This window comes from Bicyclus anynana, chromosome 22 (assembly GCF_947172395.1).
Source record: "Bicyclus anynana chromosome 22, ilBicAnyn1.1, whole genome shotgun sequence".
In the NCBI taxonomy this organism is placed as follows: Eukaryota; Metazoa; Arthropoda; class Insecta; order Lepidoptera; family Nymphalidae; genus Bicyclus; species Bicyclus anynana.
Window position 1 is genome coordinate 1,110,200 of NC_069104.1, and position 27,622 is coordinate 1,137,821.

General features: G+C 37.9%; 3 protein-coding genes across 3 annotated transcripts; 2 read left to right on the plus strand and 1 right to left on the minus strand.

Moving 5' to 3' along the window:
• Positions 1-1,859: 1,859 nt before the first annotated feature.
• On the plus strand, positions 1,860-5,268 carry LOC112043359 (trypsin, alkaline C-like). Its single transcript, XM_052888273.1, has 4 exons — positions 1,860-1,872; positions 2,486-2,681; positions 3,380-3,635; positions 4,981-5,268. Exons 1-4 carry the CDS (start codon positions 1,860-1,862, stop codon positions 5,266-5,268), a joined length of 753 nt encoding a protein of 250 aa, XP_052744233.1.
• A 3,526-nt stretch (positions 5,269-8,794) lies between these two features.
• On the minus strand, positions 8,795-12,965 carry LOC112043360 (uncharacterized). Its single transcript, XM_024078741.2, has 4 exons — positions 12,926-12,965; positions 11,333-11,534; positions 10,143-10,386; positions 8,795-9,052 (listed from the first exon to the last, which is right to left on the minus strand). Exons 1-4 carry the CDS (start codon positions 12,963-12,965, stop codon positions 8,795-8,797), a joined length of 744 nt encoding a protein of 247 aa, XP_023934509.2.
• A 4,828-nt stretch (positions 12,966-17,793) lies between these two features.
• LOC112043363 (trypsin, alkaline C-like) lies at positions 17,794-27,327 on the plus strand. Its single transcript, XM_024078743.2, has 7 exons — positions 17,794-17,833; positions 19,067-19,268; positions 19,858-20,128; positions 21,248-21,419; positions 24,617-24,791; positions 25,527-25,782; positions 27,013-27,327. Exons 1-7 carry the CDS (start codon positions 17,794-17,796, stop codon positions 27,325-27,327), a joined length of 1,431 nt encoding a protein of 476 aa, XP_023934511.2.
• Positions 27,328-27,622: the final 295 nt, after the last annotated feature.

Below are 27,622 nucleotides of genomic sequence, written 5' to 3' on the forward strand. Positions count from 1 at the left end.
ACAGGATGTGTAAATTTGATTGTGCCACATATGATTCTAAGATTTATAGGATACAAATCAAGTATACCAGTAAACACTATTAAGAGCCTTGTTGATCCAATGATTATGGAATATCAGGTAGCTATGAAATATTGAGCATTACTTTTCCAAGGATTCCAAGGAATTCTCAGAAGCAGACCGTAGTTGAAAAGTCGGAGAGAGGCAAGAAATGATATTAAAGTCTTCCGCGTTGCGTCTAAATACCGAAGAATTAATAGACAGATCTCTTAGTCGCAAACCAGCGACTTGCGAAACTTCAATACCGAGCGTATTAGGAATGCGATTGAAAATAATCGAGGCTCAAAAGTATTCGCAAGAGATCTGTCTATTGGACAGAGGTAGCTGACGCTTTTGACGCTGAGCTTCGTGGTTCTATTCTTCAAAAAAGATCACTACACCTTGCTGAAGAGTTACAGACCCATCTCGTTGTTGAGCCATGTTTACAAATTGTTCTCGAGAGTCATTACGAATCGTCTCGCTAAGTAGGTTTGACGACTTCCAGCCTCCCGAACAAGCCGGATTCTGAAAAGGCTTTAGTACCTTAAAGCCTTCGATTCGGTGGAAACCTGGGCTGTGCCAAGGTCATTGCAGAGATACCGAATTAACTACAGGTACATCCTAGCGTTGAAGTGCTTGTACGAAAACACCACTATGTCGTACGTATACAGGATCAGCCTACAAGGCCAATCCAGTTGCAGCGAGGAGTACATCAAGGAGATGTAATCTCTCCAAAACTATTTACCGTCGCATTGGAGGACGTCTATAAGCTTCTGGACTGGGAAGGAGTAATTTAATTTTAATTGGATGAATTAAAAATAATAAATCATTCTGTATATCAAATTATATAATAGGTAGATAAAGTATTATTTGATGCGTATATAATTTAAATTAGTACAATTGGAAGTGCATTGCCGCGAGTTAATTCACAGTGACAAAATGTTCCGCTGGATATTGTGCGTGGCGCTTATAGCAGGTTGTATTCATATGTTTTTCGATCTACCCCCATGTTAGATTAATAGCCTTGAGGTGTTTTCTATAATTTTGTGTGGATACAAATGAAAAATGCGGTAAATAAAAGGAAGCATATCTTAGCATTCCACCATTCACCGTGTAGGTCCAACATGTGACAGAGAGAAAGCCCTGGCTCTACTTGGAGTTAATACCTTCGTGTTTCCTAGTCACAAATCCCAACTTGTGGGACGGGGTGCAGGGTCAAGGAGCTACATTAAAATTAATTTATAACCTCCCATCCATTTAATCCCGTCAGAGATTACATATTTGCCTTTTGGGGTCGACCGTGGGGTCCGAGTACTCGTTTCATTAAAGAAATCACAAAACGATTAATTGACGCCTCCTGTGACACATATTTAGATCCTATAATATCTAGGTAAGAAAATCGGTATTACTGCCAGTCTTGGCACTTTACCTGTTGATATCTCTGTACCGACTTTTAAATCTATGGTTGATATCAATTCAGAGAAATACTATGACGCCTAAGTTTTAAGTTAATAATTTAGGTTACTTTATAATTTGTATTTGAATGTTAAATAAGATGAAGAAAATTTAATTATAATGGAAAAATTACAATCCATCTCTCCACTCTTAAAGAACTTATAGCAGTTTTATTAAGGCCAAAGTCTTTATGCAGCGATTATAGAGATTTTTTGACTCTTTTGTATATCTATAAAAGAGGAATACGCAAAAGTTATAGCAGCGTTTTATTTGAAAGCTCCCGAGCGGGCGGGAATCCCGACAGGAATTATTATCTTCATACTTGAACAAATTCTTGATATATTATACCTAAACATTCCTCGCGAATCATGATAACCGTTGGTAAAAACCACTTAAAAATCTGTTCAGTAGTACTGTTTCGACATAAAGTACAGGTAGACAGACGGCAAAAGACTGTATTTAAGAATATATAATTACTATTTGACGCCGCGCGGTTTCACCCCCGTGGTTCCTGTTCCCGCAGGAATACGGGGATAATATATAATAACTCACAGCCTTCCTCGATAATTGGGCTATGTAACACTGAAAGAAGTTTTCAAATCGGACCAGTAGTTTCTGAGATTAGCGCGTTCAACCAAACAAACCAAATCTTCAGCTTTATTACACTAAGTACTAGCAGACGCCCGCGACTTCGTCCGCGTGGAATTTAGTTTTTCACAAATCCCTCGGGAACCATGGATTTTTCCGGGATAAAAAGTAGCCTATGTGTTAATCCAGAGTAAAAACCATTTCATTCCAAATTTTAGCCAAATCGCTTCAGTAGTAGCGGCGATAAAGAGTAACAAACATCCAAACATCCAAACATACATGCAAACATCCATACAAACTTTCGCGTTTATAATATTAGTACGAAGTAGGATAGATTTATCTTCTCTTCCGTCTCCTATTCTTGATCGGTCGTAATACGTGATTTCATATTTATTTTGCTTTCTAGGAGCCGCGTCGGCCGATGAGGTGCTCGTCGGTAGACAGGCTCAGCCACAGAACATTGGCGTGCTACAATCGTTCCCCTCAGTGGTCCAAGTGGAGTTCTACTTGTTCTGGTCCACCATCGACTGGTCGCAGGAGTGCGCGGGTATAATCCTCAACAACAGACATATCCTCTCTGCTGGCAGCTGTGTCTCTGGATGGTAAGTGGTTGTTAAAACTTTATACTTATATTTTAAACTGACTTCGTGAATCTGGATATAAACTTTCAACCCCTATTAGTATCTATAAAGTATCAAAATACTTGGACCTTGCTCACGAGATTACCGCCATGTGGAATGTTGAGTCAACTATTATTGTTCCGATAGTTGTTTCAGTCAATGGTCTTATAGCGAAAAGCTTCGACCAACACCTTAAGAAGCTTTCGCTTAACTGTTGGATCAAGAGTTCATTTAAATTCATTTAAGAATATCACGTACAGACAAACAAACACAAAAGAAATACATTTTTGGCTTCAGTAGGTATCTATTAAATAATACCCTCCAACAAAAACTTTCAAAATATGTATATTTGACCTGCTACAGTTTTATTAATTACTGTAGTCGGACCAACATCTCTTAATAGACCGAGAGCCTATAATAGTCACTCAAGCAACCATTTTATGAAGGCCGAAAAGTCAACTCATATAATACAAAACACAATTAAAAATTTTATAAAAAAAACCTAGTACTTCCGTTGCGGGACATTTTGAGTACTCAACCCAAGCCAAGACCAATGATCAGTGCACCAGAGTGAGAATACTCCTTACGATATGCGTCTCAAGAATCACTTGATCCAATAGTTAAGGGAAAGCTTCCTAAGGTGTTGTTTTTTTATGAAGCATTCGCTGAAACATTCTCAGGTCTTACGAGTCCCGGTTCCGCCGCATAAGAGCTGGTTCCAGCGTCGCCAATACTGGCGGCATCGTACACTACGTCCAGGATAGAATGCTCCATCCCCACTGGGCAAACAACGATTACTCCGGAGATGTGAGCGTCATCAGAACCATGACGACCATAGTGTACACCGCACTCATCCAGCAAGCGTCCATCGCGTCCCCCGGATCCTGGATGCCACACAACTTGAGAGTATCGCAACCTGGATTCGGTCGCGGTCAGGTAAATTTAACACTTATACTATAAAATTTAGAAGCTATTTTACAAAGCTCTGTTTGATACTTACTTATACTTTTTTTATTGACAAGGAATACAATAAGGAACTTAACCTAACTTATCCTAATAATAAATATACAAATCATGCCCAAGTGGAATGTTGGTAAAAATACTGGCTGCATTTCCGCGCTGGACAGCCAGATTGATCCTTTGCGCCAATAATAAGCCATCCCTTCTGTCAAAGTAACTAGCAGAGAGGCATACTTGAGCCCCTTACCAGTTTCAGCTTTTTCTGCTGCGACTCCCGGTCTTGATTCTGTCTCCCTGATTTGACACGGTGCTAATGTGTTAACGCATGTAGCGTCCCACATTAGGGCCCGCCCCATTTCCCAGGTAACCAGCGTCAATCCATCAGGTTTCTTGTCATCATCCCGACTTATTCCTGACGGCTCGATTAGCGCAGGAATATTTATGGTGGCAAGAGCCCGTTTTATTATAACATTAAGAGAACCTTGCCTATGTAGCCTACCGCCACTCCTTTGGCATGAAAGCCCATGATTTATTTCCAAAATATATTAATTTGATACTTAATCTATTTCCTTCTGCCTACCAGAGATATATTACTTACGTACTATGAGTAGTAAAGATGTAGGTAGGAGGTTAAAACCTTAAACCTTATATAACCTTTGTAGCCTCAATTACGACAGACAGCCACATTTGCATTTACAATATTAGAATGGATTTGTTCCTTGTGCCTTGGAGACTTTGAGCCGTGGAATCGCGGTGGAGTCCACCTCGAATTTCTATCTAAATGTAACTTATATTATAGAATCTATACTGTTCTTCTATTTGGTGAATGGGTTCTCCATTATTTCCATTGTCTCCATCTCCACAGTTGATTGTTTGCTTATTTTTCCAATATCTGTCTTATTTAGAAATTATCTAACTTTTTTATAAAAATTGCTTAGCTTGGAGTTGAGGAGTTTACACCCTTGTGTATCGGAGCGTGTGAACTCGTCATAGTCACTATCATTAATATGATAGTGATCGTTGAATTTAACATTATCACCTGTCCTATAAAGAGGGAGGTCTGGCCTTGCAGTGGATGATTAAAATTGGCTGATAATGATGATGTCATCTAACTTGTTTGAGAAAGTATACAATAAGGAACTTAAGCTAACTTATCCTAATAACTGTACAAATCATGCCCACGTGAAATGGTGGCAAGAATACTGGCTGCATTTCCACGCTGGACAGCCAGGCTGATCCTTTGCGCAAAAAATGAGCCAGCCCTTCTGTCACCAGTCGAGGCAACTAGCCGCGGTGAAATGATTCGGTACTTCTTTTACAGCAAACAGCGTTGACCAACCAAGAAGTGCTAACCGCTGAACGCTCCAACTGCGCTCGTCGCGACGGCACTTTCTCCGCTGCCTTCAACGCCACCGTCAACATCATTTGCGCTATCCCCCCCACCGGCATAGCACGCAACGATAACGTCGGCAGCCCATGGATCTTCAACGGGGTCGCTGTTGGCATGTGTGGAGGTGTTAACTCTATTGATGCTTACAAAGGACTCATAGCAGCCGATGTCGCACAGTACACCGCATGGATTGTTGATATCGTTTCTAACTGGTGGTAGATGATGTAAATCGTAAAAGTATACTCTCGCGCCGCAAAACAAATAAGAGATCGAAGCTAGAAACTACCTTCACTTATTGTATTTATTGGATGAAAAGAGTTTTAGATCAAATTTAGTTTATTAAAAATTATATTGCAAGGTTGCCGAAATAACCAAACCGCGTTAAGACAAGTCTTGACATATTCATTATTAATAGTTAAAAATGGTGAATAACAGTTTAACTATCGGTTTTTTTGGCAACCAATTCGCAATATACATTTTTTAACATTCTAAATTTATTTTAAACCCCTTTTCTTCCCATAAGCAAGTGGGTAAATTTTCTACTTAAGATCTGCAACTGTCAGACAACATTAAAGATACGTGCTTAAATTTTTCGCAGTAAAGATTATAGTAATGTCATTATATTTTCTGTCGTTACTATGATAACCAACATTTATAACGTGCATCCATAAAGTAATAAATTGCCACAACTCTGGTAGGGTATTGATAGATTAGGCTTAAGATACATTTTTATAAATAAATTTTTTAAACACTGCATTTTTTATTTCTCAGACGTCCAATAAACTTATTTTTCTATATTAAGTATGACTATATTTTCTTTTTACCGACTATACAAAAATTCATTAGGGATATGAAATTTATCCTGGTGGGTTTTGAAAGAACTTCAAGGAATTGAGTCAGTTTAAACTAGAGTGTGTTATATTTTTTGTTCAAATTAAAAAAAAATACTGGCACTATCAGCTACTAGCTAGGAAACTCATAGACGAAGACTCAACTTCTAACAAAACTTGGTCATCGTTGGAAGGTTGCTAGTCTCTCGGTATTTTACAAAATATATTTCGGAGAGTTGTCTCGTATTATATCTTGTAGCCAATGACATGGAACTATTTAAAAAGCATCATTGTACTCATGAACACTACTAACGACCTGAAGGAATGAATAGCTTTGTGATATGGTTTGAGTAGATTGAGTAGATTATAAAATGGGAGTAGCAAAACGTAATTTTTAATAATCATATCTCCAGTAGCCTTACCCATAACTTCGACGGAAATCTCCGCTATAAATTGAAAAAGTTGACATTTAACAGTGTTTTCGAAAAACACGAGTTGCTGTGAATTTAAGAGACCGACCTAGTTCTGACGCAGTCTGGTAAAAATACATACAAATCAATATTTAAATATGTATCAATATTTAAATATCTTTTCTAGCAAATCAAATGGCCTTGACCGCTCCTAATTATTTTTTCATGAAATTGATAAATAAGCTAACGATAATATCTTATCTAGATTAAAAAATTGTATCTTTATTTATTGAAATAAAGATACAATGTATTGCCGCCATATTTCAGCAAGTATTTATTATGTATGACTATTAAAGTAAATAAAAAATGACCAAATTGAGGAGACTGTGGACTTACATCAATTTCAGCTACAGAGCCTAGTGGCAGTTTGATACTGTGACGATCGCGTTGACTGAAACGAGCATTTCTAAGGAATTGAAACAGCGCCATCTATTGGCACTACTGCACAACTGTTTCAAATCGATATAGATTCGCGTTTACGTTAACGCGATAGTAACAGTGTGAAAATATTGAAGACTCCCACTAGACCCTGATCATTATATGTGTTGTAAGGAATTCAACGACGAAAACCCCTGCAAGAGCACGATCGACTTAGTATTTCAGAGGCGTGTATTAAACATCATTAATTAATAAGCAGATTATTCACAGTTATCAGTCAATTTTAATGGCCCATTACAAGGAAAGGCGATATGGAGCTTAGACTCAAAGATAACGAATATAGAGGCAGATAGAGCGCACGGAACTCGACGGTGTCGTAGCCAAATACAAAATTCAAAAACAGTAATTTACAATACTATTCAAGAAAAATGGCGTCTAATATATTTAAATATTTTAAAAACTGTTCACAAAAACTAAGGAAACAAGATGGGGTAATTTTTTTATTGGTAATTATTGATTATCATATTAATTTGCTTAATTTTATTTTCGTTAAAAAACGAACATTTTCTTTCGAAAAATGCAACCATTCCATCAGTATTTTCTTTAATGTTGTCACGTTCAACGATCGTCAGTAAACTGACTTTACTGACAACCGATTTTTGATAAGAGTCAACTACCCTATACTAAAATAATTAGCATAATAGTGAACTCGCCATCACACAAAAATGTCAAGTTTATGAGGGTGGCTAATTTTGCACCTAAATACAAACTGTCACACTTTTTGTTTTGTACAATAAAAAAAATACTGAGAATTTCTTGGAAAATAGAAAAGCTCAGTATATTAGAGCCCGACCCATTCGCATGGACTTTGTAGATTCTGACCAAGGACCTTGTGATCCTAAACCACTCGACCAGTTGCCTCTTTGGTGTATTTTTTGTGAAACATTATGGACTATAAAATTATTTTAACAAAAAAAAAATAACCGACTTCAAAGATGTGAAATGAAAATACTAAAGACCAATACATTACGTATTTTATTTCCTTATTTTACCTTACAATGTTATCCTATTTGCATACTCGTCATTAATCTTAACCCTTTTAGCCTAATCACAATAATAAATTGAACAATAGCTCACCAATTCAAACCTCTGTGCTGATATGTTCGTAACAGAAACTGCGTTAAGTAACATGTATTTGATTTACACAACAACCAAACTTCCACCAAAAACACATCAGGAGTCCGAGATAGTAAAAAGCCCTCAAGACTACACACGGCTCCCTTTTATAGATTTTTGAATATTAATAACAAAAGATGAATGACATTCTCTATTTCAATTTCTGTTCAACTTTTCAAGTAGGTTCAATGAATACTTTCCGAAAACCATGACAGATGCATTACTCTAAAAAACGAAAAATAACATCGTACCTAACATCATAAACAACCCCTATTCGGCTCATTGTTGAACACGAGTCTCCTCTCACTATACTGGCCAAATGCAGATTGGCAGACTTCACACCTAGAGAATTAAGAAAATTCTCAGGTATGCAGGTTTCCTCAAGATATTTTTCCTTCACCGTTTGAGACACGTGATATTTAATTTCTTAAAATGAACACACAACTGAAAAGGCTGACAAGGTGCATGCCCCGGACCGGATTCGAACTTACGCCCTCCGAATAGAAAGCAGAGGTCATATCCACTGGGCTATCACTTCTCGTTCTTCTATTATTACGTCTCGTACATATATCCTTAAAAATTTTGGGGATTAGTGGCGACATTGGTTTGTACAATCGTCCTCTCACCGCAAACTGATGTACCCTCTCCGTACTAAGTACAGTCATTAACTATATTTATTTATTGGAAATGTCAAGTGTCAAAATCAAGAAAATTTACCAAAAATTACAATAAAATTAGATTCTAGGTACGTACATTTAAATAATAATTATTTACTTCATTTATCAATTAATTGATTTATTCATTCCGTATCATCGTGGGTTTATAAATAAAATACAAAACACATTCAATCAAATGTCAAAATTTTTATTTAGTCTTGATTAGAAATTGCATCTATGTAGATGCAATGCTGACTATCCAATTCGTGAAAGAGGATATGGATGTCGCGTAGATGGAATCCGTCCAAGTGACGTTGGTATTGAACCCGGATAGGACTGCTATGGAGACGTTGCCGACGAACCAAGGGCCTCCGATGTCGCCGCTGACTTCGCCAACACTCGGATGTCCGACGAGGATGGTTGGATGGGTGCCGTTGGATGGGTAAAGCCGGACTCCGATTGTGACTGGTGCAATGGTCAACTCGGAGGAGTTCTACAGCAAATAACGAATAAATTAATATTGATTATCCCGTCGCAAAGTGCTATTGGCATCGATATAAATCGTTAGATGGGCCCCTCCATACTAAAAAAAGCACAATTTTATGTCATTACCCAAAGACGTGCACGCACATCTTATCTTAGTACGTAACAAGCGCATGCTGTGAGTGGACGTGGATTTAAAGAAATATTTGCTGTTTTTTTTTATTTTAATCCCTTAAACCTAAAAGTTTATTTTGGAAGTGTGAAAAATACAAGCCACAACATGAATAAAGAGAAATGTGTTACGAATGATGACGTACTCAATGCGCGAAACCAATGACAATTCCGCGACGCTTTGAGGCCCATCTACGCTCGATGGCTATAGGTATTCATTTTTGAAGTAATAACTTCTTATGAATGGGTACCTGCTTGGTAACGTAACGCGTTACAACTGAATTTGGCATGTCTGACATTCGCACTTGACTTAGAGTTTGGCTAATGAAAGAGGCTGAAATCACCCGCCAAATTAAAAAAAAAACGGATTAAATTCTGAAAATTATAATGCGAATATTGGAATAACTGAGTTTAATACTTATTTATAGGTAATGTATTTACAAAATGAAAATATTTTTTTTAATTTGGCTGGAAATTTCAGTCTATAATTTCAGTAGCCAGACTCTAGCGATTTAGCATTACCAGAACTTTAAATCGCTTGGCGGTACGTCTTTGTCGGTAGCTTAAACCTAAGCCAATTTAGAAATTATAAAATCTTAACTTGACCCAAACTGGAAACCCAGGCTCTCTCTGTTGAGTATCATAACATTACCAACTGCGTCAGAGAGGTAGTCAAAACTTCAATGGAACAAATGACTTTTATCTATACTAATATTATAAAGATGAAGAGTAGTTTGTTTGTTTGAACGTGCTAATCTCAGGAACTACTGGTCCGATTTGAAAAATTCTTTCAGTGTTATATAGCCCATTAATCGAGGAAGGCTATTATTCCCGTATTCCTACAGAAACGGTAAACACGTAGGTGAAACCGCGCGGCTTCAGCTAGTATGTTATAAATGGAAACTTACATATTTCCGACCCCAACCCACTTGATTAACAACCAAACCGGTTGGGATTTGGAAGCCCGAAGCGATGATAGCGCCCTGACTGACGAGGTTGCTGTAGAACAGGGGGCTCCTGAGCCTCACTACGCTCATGTCGTAGATGAGGGCTGTTTTGTTGGTCACGTTACGCTGGTAGTTGACCTCGAAGTCCACGTCGACGATCTGACCTCCAAAATGACGGTAGACAGCTCCAGCGCGGATTCGGCGCGAGCGCGTGCTTGGATAGGTCCTGCAAAGTGCCAATGCCATTGTTATCGTCATTTCAATAGCCCACCCCACTTTGCAACGCTTCCCTGTAAAATTTTACCCAAAATGTGGGTAGCTTACTATTTTTTTTGTTTAATTATAAAAGTACTAATAGTAGAGCAATTTTGTAGAAGCAATTGCGATGAATAATTTCGTACACAGGGACATCTTTTTTGCGGCGTTTGCCATTGTTTATTTTATGAAATGTACATTTATATATTATAATTTAGTAATAATATTTATATTATACACTGACGCCGCACGGTTTCACCCGTCGTTCGTGGTTCCTGTTTCCGTAAAAATACGAGGATAATATATAGCCTATAGCCTTCCTCGATAAATGGGCTATCTAACACTGAAAGAATTTTTCAAATCGGTACCTGAGATTAGCATGTTCAATCAAACAAACAAACTCTTCAGCTTTATAATATTAGTATAGATGTACTAACTCTGTTTGTTTTTGTAAAGAATTAGAAGAGAAAGTAAAGAAATTATTCTAACCAACAAAACTCGTAAATGTCAATATGAGTTTGTTTGTTTGTTACACTTTCATGCTTAAACTACTTAACCATTTTTTTTTAATTATTTCATATCCAAAACTACACTATCAGTGAGTGAGACGATCTTAGCATTCCATGGATTCACCGTGCCGGGTCCATTGCGTGGTAGAGTAAACTCCGAGCGGAGAGTCATGGACTTGTGACTTACAGGATGTAGGGTTAAGAAATTCCTTGACAATTGATCAACATTCCCCGTCCTCTGCTCGTGTTATTCTCCCAGCCTAGCTAAATTTGATAAAATGTTATTAGAGCAGCTTTGGAAACCAGTTCTAATATAGAACTTAGTCTATTTTTTATCCCCATATTCTCACGGTAACAAAAACAAAATGGCTGAAACTGTCAATCGCTAGTAATTCTCAGTATACTTACGGTCCAGAGAAACACGTAGCAGCAGATAGCAACCACCTTGAAGTCAGGATAGTAGCAGCGCAGTTCTGGGTCCACACGTTCCAGCCCCAATAGTCCAGGAACTCCACCTGCACTACTGAGGGGAACTGGTGTAGAGCCGTGACGTTGCTGGTGCCGTTTAGTGCAAGATCATACTGATCAAAATCCGCCGCTGAAGTAGCGCCTGGAAAAACCCAATACAATCATCCACAATCCTTACCTACACATCATCATCCTTATCCTACAGAGCCAGGCTCTCCCTCCTTAAAGGGGGAAGCAAAGATCTGAAAACGCTAAAGCTAACGTTTTTGGGGGAGGGAAGTAAATACAGGGTGTCCCGTAAATAAAATCACATACTCTATAGAGTGATAGCTGACATCACGTACACAAGAATGAATGGAGGGATATTTTTATTCATGAAAATGTAGGTAAATACTATGATCTAAATACATTTACGTTGAGCATTATACGTTTTAAATAATTGGTGTAAAAAAATTTACAATGAAAACTACAGACATAAAAATCAAATGGAAGTCTGTCTGTAAATTCAAAATAACTGTATTTTCTCTTAGTTAATTAGACGAGACTTTTTAAAATTTTGTCTGTCTGTATATGCGTGATAATCTGTGAAACGATTGAACCGATTTTAATAAAACTTTCACTGAAAGATAAAGATAAAGATAAAGATAAATATACTTTATTTGCACACCACAAAGACAAAAACAAGTGAAATAAAAAACAAATTAGGAAGAGATCAGCATACAAAAGGCGGCCTTATCGCTAAGTAGCGATTTCTTCCAGGCAACCTTCGGTTTAGGAAAACTTAAGGACATCAGCAGGTGGCGTAAAACAAAAATAACCATAGTATTAGTAATACACATACATACAAATAATTTACATCCTAATACATAAACAATATTACACAAATACCTACAATATTGAATAAAATACATATCAAAATATACTAATAAATACCTTATATTGAAAAGAAATAATATATACAGATCGTCTTTACTGCACCAGATAATGAGACTTTACGGCATTTTTAAAAACCATTTTTTTTATTTTTTTTTTTTTTTAAGATAGAGGACTATATTGAGTAATAATTTTCACACATTTGTTAATTAACCAACGGATTTGTTTTTAATAATTATTGGTTTAGATATTATTTTTTAGATTAATTGTTTAGGTATTTTTTATTTTATATTTTGTATATAAAATTTATTAGAGCCGTGATAGCCCAGTGGATGACCACTGCCTACAATTCCGGAGGGTGTGGGTTCAAATCCAGTCCGGGGCATGCACCTCCAACTTTTCACTTGTGTGCATTTTAAGAAATTAAATATCACCTGTCTCAAACGGTGAAGGAAAACATCGTGAGAAAACCTGCATACCAGAGATTTTTCTTTGCGTGTGTGAAGTCTGCCAATCCGCATTGGGCCAGCGTGGTAGACTATTGACTAACCCCTCTCATTCCGAGAGGAGACTCGAGCTCAGCAGTGAGCCGAATATGGGTTGATCATGATGATATAATATTTTATCTTTTGTATTTAAAATTAAGCAAATTTTCTTTACCTGTGAACAGGGCCAAACTCAAAATGAAGATTGCTACCATTGTGTGTATCTGTTAGGAACTTTTCCAAATGTGATTTGTCATATGTTACTGTAAGCTTATATATTGTTTAATAATTTATTACGTTACCTTAATCTGCTTTTCGAGAAATCTTTAAACGCAATTGTATAAGGATTACGTATATTATGAAAAAGATATAAATCCTATTTATAATTTCAAATTCATAAGAAATCACAAACTATCAATCTGTATAACAAAACTGAATTAGATCCACTTCTGTGTAATCAAGATATCAATTTTTTATTGGAGGGCTCTATACGGTATTGAAGCCATTTTTAGGGTTCCGAACGTACGTAGTACAAAAATGGAACCCTTATGATATCACTATTTAAAAAAAAATACAGTAGTTAGCTTTTACTTGAAGATTTCCGAAAAGCTTCAGAATTATGACTTTTTTTCATATGAGGCTCACTTTTGGGGGGCAAGATGGAAAACATAAAAAAATTATAACTGCATCATGTGACACATCAAATAAAAGAGCTTGTCTAAAATTTAAAAAAAAATACAAAAGTTAGCTTTCTGCTTGAATATTTCTGGAAACGTCACTAAAGTACCGTACTTAGAGTGATATCAGACTAGCGTATTTTTTGCGCGTATACGGTCGTTTCAGTATTCGAGCTCACACGCGCTCTTCAAAAAACCGGAGTCGCGTAAACGGGAACATTTCGGCGTGTTCGCTCGAACCGGTGATGTCGTGTCAGTATCAACATGGATTCTGACAAAGAAACATTACTATTTGCGTTATTTATTCGCCGTCGACTGAGACAAGAAAAAAAAGATGGGTGTCACTGATAGTTGCATCAATACTGGACAATTTAACCAGTATTGCGATGTGATTTCAAACCATTCAATAATTACTTATACTTTATGTCTTTGAGCACTTTTGATGTATTGTTAAATATATTAAAATCAAAGTTAGAGCTTAAAGATACACTGTGTTAAGGAAAAATTTTAATAAAAAAAAATTCAACCGACTTCCAACTCAAAAATTAACCTAAACTAAAAAGCGAAAAATAACATCTTACCTATGTGCTACCTTCTGATCAGTTTGAAGGCGGTGCTAAGCCAGTGATATTTTAATTTAAGCCGTTTATATTACAAAATTTCTGTGGTTCTTTCAGAAATGGCTTTAATTAAAACATGACACTGGATTGGCACCGCCTTCAAACTGATCAGAAGGTACCACATAGGTAAGATGTTATTTTTCGCTTTTTAGTTTAGGTTAATTTTTGAGTTGGAAGTCGGTTGAATTTTTTTTTATTAAAATTTTTATTTTTTAATTTTTAGTGTTAGCTCACCTACTGAGTGTGAACAAAAATTAATAAGCAATTAGTTGAAACGTTATGTTCTTATGATAAGTATCTAAGTCCTACAATCCCAATTTTAAAAATACTACCTTAACTCATTTACAAAATTTCACTCCCCCTTTATCCACACGTAATATGAATATTCAGAAAAACGTGAAAGGTGACTGTCCTCCGTCTTCATCACCAGACCCCCTATGCAGTCACTATCCATATGGTTGGAAAGTTCTCATCAATATAAAATTTATCAAGTCCAAACACAAGGTAGCTACTGTGAACCATCGAGGAGTTCCCTTAACTCTCCTTCATCTTCGTTACCAGACCCCTAATACAATCACAACATATCCAGGAGGAAAGTTCTCATCAATACAAAATTATCAAGTCAAAACACAAGGTGGCTACTGTGCACCGTCGAGGAGTTCTCTTAACTATCCTTCGTCTTCATCACCAGACACCTAATACAGTCACAACCCATCTAGGTGGAAAGTTCTCATCAATACAAATTTATCAGGTCCAAACACAAGGTAGCTACTGTGAACCGTTGAGGAGTTCTCTTAACTGTCCTTCGTCTGCATCATCAGACCCTTAATACAGACACAAATCATCTAGGTGGAAAGTTCTCATCAATACAAATAAATCAAGCCCAAACAAAAGGTACCTGCTGTAAATCGTTGACGAGTTCCATCGTCTGTGTATCGGCTCCATCATCAGGCCAACTCCAGACCTTCATAAAATTGTAATGGTTTAAAATACCTTATGGAAACACTAACAAACGTACTAGCCGTCCCTACGATTTTCGAAAGTTCCCCTCGATTTCTTCAGGATGCCATCATCAGATCCTGACATGAAAAAAATGGGACCACTCTGGAATCAAACCCTTCAAAACAAAAAAAGAATTTTTAAAATCGGTCCACAAATGACGGAATTATCGCTGGACATACATAAAAAAAAAAAAAAAAAACATACAGCCGAACGTAGAACCTCCTCCTTTTTGGAAGTCGGTTAAAAAGCATATCTGCTGAAGAGGGGCTCGACTCTCGCGGCTCGCATTTATACGTGCTTAGAAGCGCGTCAAGACTCGTACGAGTTGAGCGTGTGCCAAAAGGCGCACGTATACGCGCCTTAATGCGCTTTCAAAAACGAGCTTATACGCGCGTATAAAACGCTAGTCTGAAACCGCTCTTAGAGCGAGCGATGGCGCGTTTTTGAGCGATCTGCGACAGATCCACGAAGATCCCCCTCTGTCCTCTACAAAATTGGTCTATATACTTTCAGTATATTGATTATTTCTTAACTATTTATTCTCCATTTTAATTACTATTTATTAACACTATTTAAAAATATTTAACTAAATTAACTTCCTATTATAAAAATAAAATAACAGGAAATATATTATAAATTTCTTAAATATATATATTATAATATAATATATTATAAATTTCTTAAAAAAAAAGAAAATTATCAACTTAATAAAATTAATATCTATTTAGCTGCCTGTGCCTGCGATAATTATTTTACATTTCACTGAAAACGGTAAAACGATACCGAAGTGATAAAGCATTTTCTCAGTAATCTTCGAGAAATTTTAGAATCCCCGGCTTAATAAGCCATTAATACAAAGATGGCTTATCCTAAGTAAAGACGTCAATCGTACGTATACTTAAGTTACATTAATCGTGTAACTCACCACCAGGTGGACTGACGACATCAAGCGAGTCGCAGGGATTCGCTGGACGCAGGTGGTTCAGTATCGTGATGTTTGAAAGTACCTACAAAAGGTCTATGTCTAGCAGTGGACGTCCAACGGCTGATATGATGATGACGATGATGATGATGATGAATCGTTAATCGTACAATTACGTTAGTATATTTGATAATATATTCTTGAAATATAATATACTCGAAATACATAATTATATTGATATTTTGCCAGTCGTGGTTGAATATGAGAGACAAAAGAAATGCCTATATCCATCAATATATGTAAATAAAAGTGTCGGTTTGTGATTTCAAAATGAAATCCCAAGTCATCTTCACCATCATCGTCGTCGACGTCGTCGTCGTCTTCATCATCATCATCATCATCATCATCCATCATCATCATCATTATCAGCCGATGGACGTCCACGGCTGGTCATAAGCCTCTTGCATGGACTCCCAAACAAAACGGTCTCGAGCCGTCATCATCCAGCGGCTGCCGGCAACCCGCTTGATGTCTTCGGTCTACCTAGTGGGGGGTTGACCAACACTAAAAAAACTGTACGGATTTAAAGTTTCTCCATTGCGTCAAAAACTACCATAATTTCACTTACTATAAATAAATGACTGAAATTGAAGTGAGAATAACACGGCTTTCGAAAAAATCCATTTGAATTTCGAATCGCGCGCCGATCTACAAATAATAATTAAATCAGAGAAGTTTGGCGGGAAAATCGTAAGAATCACATGTAACTCTCGTTTTATAGAAAGGGAGATAAAGAGGGGTTTTTTGTAGTTACTCGAGTGCAGATGAACATAAGGGAGTATACCTTGCACGTTGTTCAGTATCTCCACTAAGTATAAGATCTCAATAACGGTGGGTACGTTTAGGGCAACCAAAAAAACTAACTTCAGAAATACTCAACCAGCACGTCAGGTTAAAATAAGGTAGATGAGTTGATAGCTAAGCGCAGTTAATTTTTTACTTATTTTAAATGTTATAATCTCCTAAATAATCGCTCATGTTTTCTGATGATTTCAGTAAGCCAAAGTAATAAAAATTTCCCAAAAAGACTGTAGTTTTTTCTCCACCGCTGAAAGTGGAAAAAGTATCTATATTACAACCATTTATAATTTCTATCGTCTAATCTACCAAATCAATCTTCTATTATGAAATTAATATTGTTTAAATTAAATTTGATAGATTTATTTATTACTTTTAAAGACTTTGCAATTGCACGTTGTAGAGTCAACATCTCCTGAGGATGCTCCGGTTTCGGGGTCAAACGTACGTAGAGAGTATTTTGTCGGGTGACGTTGTCGCATGGATTCGCCGAATTTTCGCGGATGATAGCAAAATAAATAAATCATTATATAATCATGATGAACTTCCGCAAAGTAACGCCTGCTTCTATCCAATATTTAAAAGTAGGCATTGCTTTTGTAAGCAGATAAATAAAATGTATTTCCTCCTAATTATTATATTAGGTAAAAACAAACAAAAAAACAATTATTACTTCTATATAATATTAGTGTAGATAAACTAAAATTTATTTTTAATTTTATTTTATTAGGATTTCTCAAAATTCGAGTATTTTTTTCATTTTAATCTCTTCTTAATCCACATGAATTCTTATCTGTCTGCATTGGGAGAACTGTTACCGACATTCAAATCCCAATTATTTGTATTTTAAGATATAAAGTATTAACATTATAATATTTAGATAACAAGTGATAAAAACAAGCAGTATATAAGCTAACATTTATTTTGTTCATTCTGAATAGTCATTATTAGATAGGTACATACAATGGTAGCAATTTTCATTTTGTGTTTGGCCCTGTTCACAGGTAAAGAAAAATCTTTCTATTCATCTATACTTATAATAAATCTGTAGAGAGGTAAATTCTGTACATGAAATATATTTCCAAAATATCTATTAGGGGCTGATTAGTGATCGATACTGATGCCAAAAATGCTATCAGTAAAATTTTCGTCTGTCTGTCTGTATGTTCGTTATAGAAACAAAAACTACTCGACGGATTTTAACGAAACTTGGTACAATTATTCTTCATATTCCTGGACAGGTTATAGTATACTTTTCATCAAGCCACGGTCAAAAGGAGCAGAGCAATGGAGGAAAATGTTGGGAAAATGGGAGAAGTTACTCCATTTTTACAGCGATACTACTGTAAGGGCTGGATTAAAGAGGTCTATGGGCGGACGAAGTCACGGGCTAGTATTAAACTAAGACTTTCTTACTAGACCAGACCTTCGTCATTGTACATTCTTTAACATGTTCCCGACCGAATTTTCCGACCACGGCGGCCAATCTCATGTTGAGATTAAACATGTACGCAGGATATTATAATGCACAAGTGTGTGCGCAAGCACAGGTGCACTCTCTATTCCCTCATTCGCATAGTCCGATGGGACGGCAGACCGATGTGAGAGATCAGGCGCAGGACCGATCGGCTTTAGGTATGATAAGGTTTTGTGTTAATTGATTGAAATATGAGGATAATTGTCGAAAGTGTCGCAATTATTTGGAATTAATTAGAAAAAGTGGCAGGCGTCTTTAAATCTGTATTTGGAGGAATTTGTTTTCAAATTATATTGATTGTGTCAAGCGGGATCAACTGCTTCCACTATAGAATCCAGATGAGGGTTCAAAAGGTACTCCATCTTCCTTTCCTTCGTGCCTTAAGTGAAAGCTGTGCTTTTAATGTTTTTAAAAAATTGTTTAAGCTAAGCCAAGTTTGTTGGTTCTTGGCGCGACGATCGGATTGTAATAACCATGGTAAATAAATTAAGCTAACCAACCATAATTAGGTAGGTAAAGTTACAAAAATAATGCTATTTTTTTTTTATTAAATATAGATTCACGCTTGACTACAATTATGCCTGATGGAAATAATGTGGTCTAAGTAGGAGCGCGCTCTTCAAGAAGATACCTATTCCACTCTTGCTTTAAAGGTGTTTAAATTATAAGTGTCAAGAAACACAAACGCCGGAAGGTTAAATAGCGCCATCGAAACTACGCCAAAAACTGAGCCATGTTCACTCCATTGTTGTTTTTGCAGGTGCTACGACAGCGTTGGATTTTGATCAGGTTGATCTTGCACTAAACGGCACCACCAATGTCACGACTCTGCAGCAGTTCCCCTCGGTAGTGCAGGTGGAGTTCCTCAACATCTGGGGCTGGGAGGTGTGGACCCAGAACTGTGCTGCTTCTATCTTGACTTCGTGGTGGATTCTATCTGCTACTACCTGTTTCTTTGGACCGTAAGTACTCGTAGATATCTATATTTATAATAAATCTGCAGAGAGGTAAATTCTGTACATGAAATATATTTACAAAATAACTATTAGGGTGATTAGTGATCGATACTGATGCCAAAAATGCAATCAGTAAAATTTTCTGTCTATCTGTCTGTACAGCGAACTGTCTGTACGGCGAACGGAGCAGTCGGTCCAGGCGTCAAATCCTAGAGGACGCCTAAATGGTAAAGAACGTTGGTCACTCCAGAGTATGGTCGAGATCTTCATGTTCTATACTTAGCTTACACTCACAATTGGTATGGGTATATATTATTAGGAGCAAACAGGAGAGGCGCCATAATTGGATCTCGCTCCATTCTAAAATTTACTTCGGGCTGCGTGTACCAAAAGGCGCGCCTAAACGCGTCACATGCGCTTCCAAAAACGAGCTAATACGCGCGCATATTGCGCTAGTCTGAAACCGCTCTAAATGTGTTGTTATTTAAACGCCTTTTTAAAAATTGCAAGATATCTCTGCACAATTTGGTCCAGTTGGAAAATTGGCCCGTGACACTGTTCGAGAAAAAAAAAATAAAACTGTTGTACAATCCAGGTCATACCCCGACCCATACGCGCGGCGTATCCGCGCTGGAGCCAACAACCGGAATACGGGAGGCCAAATCATCTACGTAGACTTCCCGGTCCACTACCAGCAGAACATCACCAACACTACCGCCATCGAGCATGACATCAGTGTGGTCCGGCTCCGCAGTCCGCTGTTCTTCGGCAACCTCATCCAACAGGGCGCTATCATCGCTTCGGGCTTCCACATCCCCCCCGGTTTGCTTGTTAACCAAGTGGGTTGGGGAGCGAAGATACCTGGTGTAAGTTAGCACAAAGTTTATTTTTTTATTATAGGAGAATGGCGAGGTTGCATGTATTTTGGGACTAGCAGATAGAAGTAGCGTACATAATGGAAATCCATTAATAGTTGTTAATCGTGATTAAACTAAGAAAAAAGCAAATGGTAACCAATCTTGAAAAGCAGGGAGAAAAAAAATATACCTTATAATTAGAAGGTACCCTATCTATGCATACTAATAAATGTGAATTCTATACTGAAAAACATCGTCGCTGACATACAACTGCGTGATTGCTTTATAAATACGACAAGGCGTTAAGGTCTCAGGCAAATAGTAGAACAATTTTATTATGCTAAGTATAGATGATTTTGATCTTGATTTCCGTTCCGTAAAATCTCAATATGTTTTTACAAGTATCCTTTAAAATTTTTAATTAATGCAAATATTTGAGTTTACGATACTTCTGAGTGTGACTCCCACTTTCGCCACCAACGCCAATTATTTACTTATAATATATTTAAAAAGTTATGTGTCGACGTATTGTTCTGAACTAACAATACGTCAACACATAACTTTTTGGAGGCACATAACATCAATGGCGTACGCACATTTTTTATTTTATCAACAAAGTACGCGAACATTGCCGCGCGTTAAATCTAGTATTAAGTATTTTGACAACCCTAACGCTGTTTGAATAGATCTTATAAAGATAAGCGCTGTAGGTAAATGAAACGGCTCGCTAATAATTTTGTCAGAACTGAATTGCGCCGTATTGTGTCGTAGTGAGAGTCGCTATTTATTTGAATGACATTGCGGAGTGAATCTTCTGTACTTGTATATATGTTTTCTGTGTCTCATACTTACCAACATTTTTTAATCATTTTTTTTATGGTCGTAAAAAAAGTACTGTGTGCCACCGCACGTAATTAACTATTGTTGCAATCGTGCAATTCATCTTTGTTTCATTGCACAAAAATCACTCGTGCTACAATAACCCTCATTACATGACAGTGGCATACATAACTATTACTTTCGGTGGCAATTATGGAGGTGATTTTTAATTGCCAGTGTTAATTTACTTTCTGAAGGTGATTTTTAATTGCACCCGCCAGTATTAATTTGTACTATTTTTGTCAACAGAACTTCACAGCGTTGTCCAGCGTGCCCATCACTACGGTAAACATCGACCAACCGGTCGGCATTCAACCTCGCATCCTCGCCGGTCGGTTGAGTGGCAATGTCACAGACAACGGTGACATCGGCGGCCCTTGGTTCCTTGGCAATATTACCGTCGGCTGCAGAACCTTGGGAAGTGAACTCTACGCAACGGCTGTATCACCCTACACTGGATGGATTGTCAATGTTGCCAGATAGTCTCATTTTCCTAGTTATAAAATATTTAGAAGATTTTTATAAGAATAAAGCTGATTAATTTTAAGAACAATTTTGTGGAGTTTTAATTTCTGGTGCATTGTGACAGAGATGGAGTGCGATTCCGCTATTTTACATTCGTCGACGAACTTTTCACCTATAAATTCAAATTCAAATTTCATTTATTTGAATTAGGCTTACTTTACAAGCACTTTGTCAAATGTCATGTTATGTCATGATTTATTGGTGGTAATTAAAGTCAAAAACTTAAAATTAAAGTTACGTGGGTTCCAAACACGCCTAGTCCCGAGAAGAACATACAAAAAACTCAGCCAAGGTCTTATAAGGTCGGACTGTAACACGGCTTATTCAAATTTGAATTTTAGTTCCAAACTTAAAATGTAACCAACATCGAAGTAGCCATGGAAACAGACGATGTCACCACGCTACTAACTTACGTAAGCGCTATTCTGTAAAAATGTTTTTGTAATTTGAAAGTGCATGTTTCGAATTCACCTCTGTTTTTCTCATTCTATAGTATCGTGCTATAGAGAGAGAGATGTAAATTCGAAACACGCAGTAGCGTGTTATAGAAACATCGTTGCAGTTTTTTTTAATTCTTTACAAGTTAGCCCTTAACTACAATCTCCTGATGGTAAGTGATGATGCAATATAAGATGGAAGCGGGCTAACTTGTTAGGAGAAGAATGAAAATCCACACTCCTTTCGGTTTCTACACGGCATCGTACCGGAACGCTAAATCGCTTGGCGGTACGTCTTTGCTGGTATGCTCCCACCAGCCAGACCTGGACCAATTAAGAAAACCTCAATCTGACCAGCCGGAGATCGAACCCCGGGGACCTCCGTAAATCCACCGCGCATACCACTGCGCCACGGAGGCCTTCAAATACCTAGTTCTGGATAGTTACTGCTAAGTCTACAATTTTAAGAATATTCATAACTCTTTCGCTAGCCTATGCGGCTGCAATAGGCCTTAGATACGCACCATGTCTCGAGACGAGAGAAAGACAAATGTAGACCAATAGCACCGGAAATATATCACTCTCTCTTTCATTGCGTTGGGATGAAAGAGCTGGTACTGGGACTCTGCCGCTATTGGCTGACTATGTCTTTTTCTCTTCACTAGATACGTGCTAAGCCAAAAAATCTGAAATCAGAAATAACTGAACAACGCGTAGCACACATTGGCTCCTCAGCAACACTCCTTAAGGCATTGGGCGGCCTGCTACGTTTCTGGACCGAGCTTCGTTGGCTGGAGTAACGCCGTGTGAGAACCAGTACCTAATGGACCAACATACAACGATCAACCTTATTGGCCAAGTGCGGAAAAGTCTCAGAAAGGAAGAAGAAGAAAGTAGAATCATGATCAGTAGAGAACAATTTAACCAGTGGACCAACACTACGACGTACTTTTTGAGTAAAACGAAACATATTTACAAAATACACCCAATGAAGCTTGGGCATATTTGTATCTACGTATTTATAACGGTTGGTTTATTTCAGTTTGATTATAAATTTTTATATATTCGTTAATACCTGAATCTAGAAGGCTAGAGAGAAAATATTTCTCAATAAAATATACACAACGAAATATCAGATAAAGTAAATAATTTATAGCTGGCAATATGACAGCAATTGTTTAAATGGCCAACATAAAGTATATTTAAGCAGATAAAGTTGATTTTCTGAGTATATTGCAATTTGCAAGTTATATAAGTGTTTTGGTATTGGAATAGGGAGTATCAAAATGAGGATATTGTGGTTAATAATCGCTTCAAATATTGGAGGTATAATTATTATTTATTTATTTATAGTAATACTAGCAAGTGTCGCGCGATTTCCCGTAGCAATAAGGGGATAAAATATAGCCTATAGCACTCGGTAAGTATAGCTTCCCAACAGTAAAAGAATTTTTCAAATCGGTTTAGTAGTTTCTGAGTCTATTCAATGTAAACAAACAGACAATCAAATCTTTCCTCTCTATAATATTAGTATAGATAAATTTTATGTGTCGTGTAACAAGGCTACCTAGTACCCAGTCATGGGAAGTATATAATAAATAACAAAGAAATATTTTTATTTGGCTTGGCTTTTCAATTGTACTTTTATATCTACTAGAAATACATATTTTTTGTTCAATGACGCTCTATCTATAAAAACAATGTAGGTAACTTATTATATAGACGGTAGCAATATCTATTATCATTTTACAACGCAAATTTTATTATACTTGTAAAAATATTAAATTAGGAAGCAATAATAATATCATATTGAGATAGTATGAAGTCTTCTGGAAATTGATAAGATTGGTAATCTACTGTTTCAGGAATATTTAAATTTATATACTTTATTTCAGTACGTACCTCGTCCAGTGGTTAGACTACATTCCTTTGGATCACGAGGTCCTGGGTTTGAACTCTGGGTCTAGCTACTGAGTTTTCTTCTAAGAAATTTTCAGTTATAATTCTCAGACGGGAACTTGGTAGTGTTACGCACCTGAGCTGTTAAACTGTTACTATTAACATCTGATAGTGGTCGTTAATGAATCTAGCATTGTCACCCTAATAGTAGGCATCCACATAACATATCCGCATTCTATACGTATCGGACGCAGTACATCAACGGATTCTCATTTTACCGTAGATTCAGCTCAGTGGACGCAGGATAAAGAATACTACAATCCGCTTGATGTGATGCGTCCGATATGGACGATGCGGATATGTGGACGCCTACCATAAGCCCGCCAATCCGTAATGGAGCAGCGTGGTGGATCTAAGCTCCATATCCCCTCTCCTTTAAGAAGGGAGTCCTGACCGTTAAATTAGGCTGATAATGGATGATCATCAGGTCTATGTCTGTGATAGCCCAGTGGATATGAACTTAAATATCACGTGTCTCTAACGGTGAAGGAAAACATCGTGAGGAAACCTGCATACCAGAGAATTTTCTTAATTCTCTGCGTGTGTGAAGTCTGCCAATCCGCATTGGGCCAGCGTTGTGAACTAATTAGCCTAACCCCTCTAATTCTAAGAGGAGACTCGAGCTCAGCAGTGAGCCGATTATGGGTTGATAATGATCAGGTGTATGGTGTATTTACGATATTCTTCCATATTGCAGTGGTTCTATCATCTAAACGGATAGTGGGCGGGCATCCAACCTCCATAGAACACCATCCATCCATGGTGCAAGTGGAACTGCTGAGTCAGATCACCTTCACCTGGTCACAGAACTGCGCTGGCTGCATCCTCACGTCGAGGTTCATCGTGTCTGCTGCTCAATGCTTTAATGAATGGTACGTGAGGAGATCCGCAGACGAATCAAAGTCACTGATATAGCTCAGCGAGTCGCGAAGTGCTAATGGACAGGGCATATAGTCGAAGAGCCGATAGACGTTGGGGTCCCAAAGTGCTGGAAAGACGACCCCGCACCGAAAAGCGCAGAGTTAGTCGACCTCCCCAATAGTTGGACTGAGGACATCAAGCGGGTTGCAGGGAGCCGCTGGATGCTGGCGGCTCAAGACTGTTGTATGATGATGATACGATCACGAGGGTTCAAATCCTGTGTCCCAAACGGTGAAGGAAAAACATCGTGAGGAAACCTGCATACCAGATTTTCTTATTTATCTGCGTGTGTGAAGTCTGCCAATCCGCATTGGGCCAGCGTGGTAGACTATTTGGCCTACCTAGTGAGCCTAGTGGCCTACTTAGTGAGCCGAATATGGGTTGATAATGATGACTAGGCACATAGTCACAAGACTAAAAATGTGATACTGTCAGTGCTGACTACTTTTTTATATATAGGAAGTATGTGGCAAAATACTGAGTTGGGGCCTTTTTCTAGGTTATGCCACATATTGTAGGGCGTCCTTTTTTATTGGTCTAGCTATAAGCTATAGGTATATTTAGAATTTAATACTTATTGTAATATGTGCCCTACTTAAAAATAAAGATATTTTCTTTCTTTTCTTTCTTCTTTTTTCTGATACAAACAGTGATAGCAGACAGAACTACCTAAACCTACTTTCCAGGAACCTGGAGTTTCCATACCGTCGCATCCGTGCTGGCGCCACCTACCGCAACAGAGGTGGAAGCGTGGTCTACATTGACAGAGCTGTCAAACACCCCTCCTACGGAACCAACGGGCTGGAGGCTGACGTCAGCGTGGTCAGGTTGTTGACCCCGTTGGTCTACAGTCCGACTATACGACAGGGGTCCATCGTGTCTGCTAACTTTGTGGTGCCAGATCACACAAGGGTCGTGTTGGCAGGGTGGGGGCGGATTGCTGTAAGTATTGATTACAAATGGCATATAACAAAGGGGAGGGATGTAATTTTTAGAGATAAAGAAATGTTACCGAATGCAAAGCTAACTTTTGGTTGACCATTACCAATGGCGAAGGATGGAATTTTGACAAAGGTGGGCCATCGTAAAGAAATATTCAAATCTAGCGGTGGGTATATTCATACCGCTTGATACACACTGAGGTTTCCCATACATCCATACATATATTATATTAATTACAATAATGAATATGTATGTATGGATTTTTTAAAGGTAACCCGTCGGGAATCGGCCTGTATGGACTCTTCGCCGCTGCTAGGTACAATACAACTACGAGTATCACGTATTTTTTGACTGACAACGATACGCCGATCAGTTTGTTCATTGATTGTCTGTGTACGTTCTAAATACAGGAGGTAGTGGTAATATCATTGACGTAGACACTAGACAGAGAATGTAACATACGCATACACTTTTGACGACCTCTCTAGCACATTTGATAGTGGTGTGGGTCTCAACAGAGAGGTGCTGGGTCCCTCAGCCCCAGGTCAGTTTATGAAGTTATATTTTCTAAATTGGCAAAAGCTATTTAGCGTTCCGGTACGACGTCACGTATATAAAACGTCTGAGGTAGGTATGGGTAGAATAAACTTTTACCAAGTACCTCTTCAAAGTTAGCCCGCTTCCATTTCTTTCTACGTCTTCCTTCGTCTACGTTCTAAGCTCAGTTATTTGTAGTGACATAAATTAAGTATGGTTTTTTTTATTCTTTACATTATAGCCCTTGACTACAATCTCACCTGATGGTAAGTGATGATGTAATCTAAGATGGAAGCGGGCTAACTTGTTAGGAGGAGGATGAAAATCCACACTCCTTTCGGTTTCTACACCGGAACGCTTAATCGCTTGGCGGTACGTCTTTGTCGGTAGGGTGGTAACTAGCCACGGTCGAAGCCTCCCACCAGCCAGACCTGGACCAATTAAGAAACTCTCAATCGGCCCAACCGAGGATCGAACCCAGGACCTTGTAAATCCACCGCGCATACCACTCCGTCACGGTGACCGCCAAATGGGTAGAATAAATTTGTACCAGGCACCTCTTTCAAGTTATTCCGCTTCCATCTCTGTCTACGTCTTCCTGTGTCTACGTTCTAAGCTCAGTTATTTGTAGTGACCTAAATTAACTCTGTTATTTTTTTTTATAATTAATTTAATAATCCTTATCTCTGGCAGGAAGCTGGTCCAACATCAGACATACTCCGCGAGGTTTCAGTTTACACCATCAACAACCAGCTGTGCGCTGGCAGATACGCCACACTCAGCTGGCCAATCACAGTTACGCCTAACATGATTTGTTCCGGAATCCTCGATGTTGGTGGCAAAGACGCGTGCCATGGCGACTCTGGCGGGCCAATGTACCTTGGCCACGTGGTCATTGGCATCATATCTGGCGGCTATAGCTGTGCCAATTGCACCTTCCCTGGCATAAGCATCGCAGTAGCTTCCTACACTAATTGGATACTCGATACTGTTTATGGATGGCATTAATAATAAATAGTTTCCGTGAGAATACTGGGACTAAATATAGCCTATATCACTCACAAATAATGTAGCTTTCGAATGGTAAATCAGTTTTCAAAATCAGTTCAGTAGATCCAGAGATTACCCCCTACAACAAACTTTACCTCTTTATAATATTAGAAGTAAGCCAGTCAATACAAGTTATAGAAATTATAGGCAATAAATGTTTGTACTAATCTTGAGTGTATAATTTTTTATTTTACACCTAGCGGACGCCCGTGACTTCGTCCGCCATCAGACCTTTTTAATTCAGCCCTTAGCG

What these genes read in the sequence shown, in the direction of transcription:
- LOC112043363 (XM_024078743.2), top strand. Translation starts at nt 17,794, where the DNA reads ATGGTAGCAATTTTCATTTTGTGTTTGGCCCTGTTCACAG. An exon ending in CGGCTGCAGAACCTTGGGAA is followed by an intron (nt 21,420 to 24,616) that starts GTGAACTCTACG and finishes TCCATATTGCAG; the next exon opens with TGGTTCTATCATCTAAACGG. An exon ending in GCTCAATGCTTTAATGAATG is followed by an intron (nt 24,792 to 25,526) that starts GTACGTGAGGAG and finishes CCTACTTTCCAG; the next exon opens with GAACCTGGAGTTTCCATACC.
- LOC112043360 (XM_024078741.2), bottom strand. Translation starts at nt 12,965, where the DNA reads ATGGTAGCAATCTTCATTTTGAGTTTGGCCCTGTTCACAG. An exon ending in GAGTTTGGCCCTGTTCACAG is followed by an intron (nt 11,535 to 12,925) that starts GTAAAGAAAATT and finishes GGGTTTTTCCAG; the next exon opens with GCGCTACTTCAGCGGCGGAT. An exon ending in CCGGTTTGGTTGTTAATCAA is followed by an intron (nt 9,053 to 10,142) that starts GTGGGTTGGGGT and finishes TATTTGCTGTAG; the next exon opens with AACTCCTCCGAGTTGACCAT.
- LOC112043359 (XM_052888273.1), top strand. An exon ending in GGCAGCTGTGTCTCTGGATG is followed by an intron (nt 2,682 to 3,379) that starts GTAAGTGGTTGT and finishes AAACATTCTCAG; the next exon opens with GTCTTACGAGTCCCGGTTCC. An exon ending in CTGGATTCGGTCGCGGTCAG is followed by an intron (nt 3,636 to 4,980) that starts GTAAATTTAACA and finishes CTTCTTTTACAG; the next exon opens with CAAACAGCGTTGACCAACCA.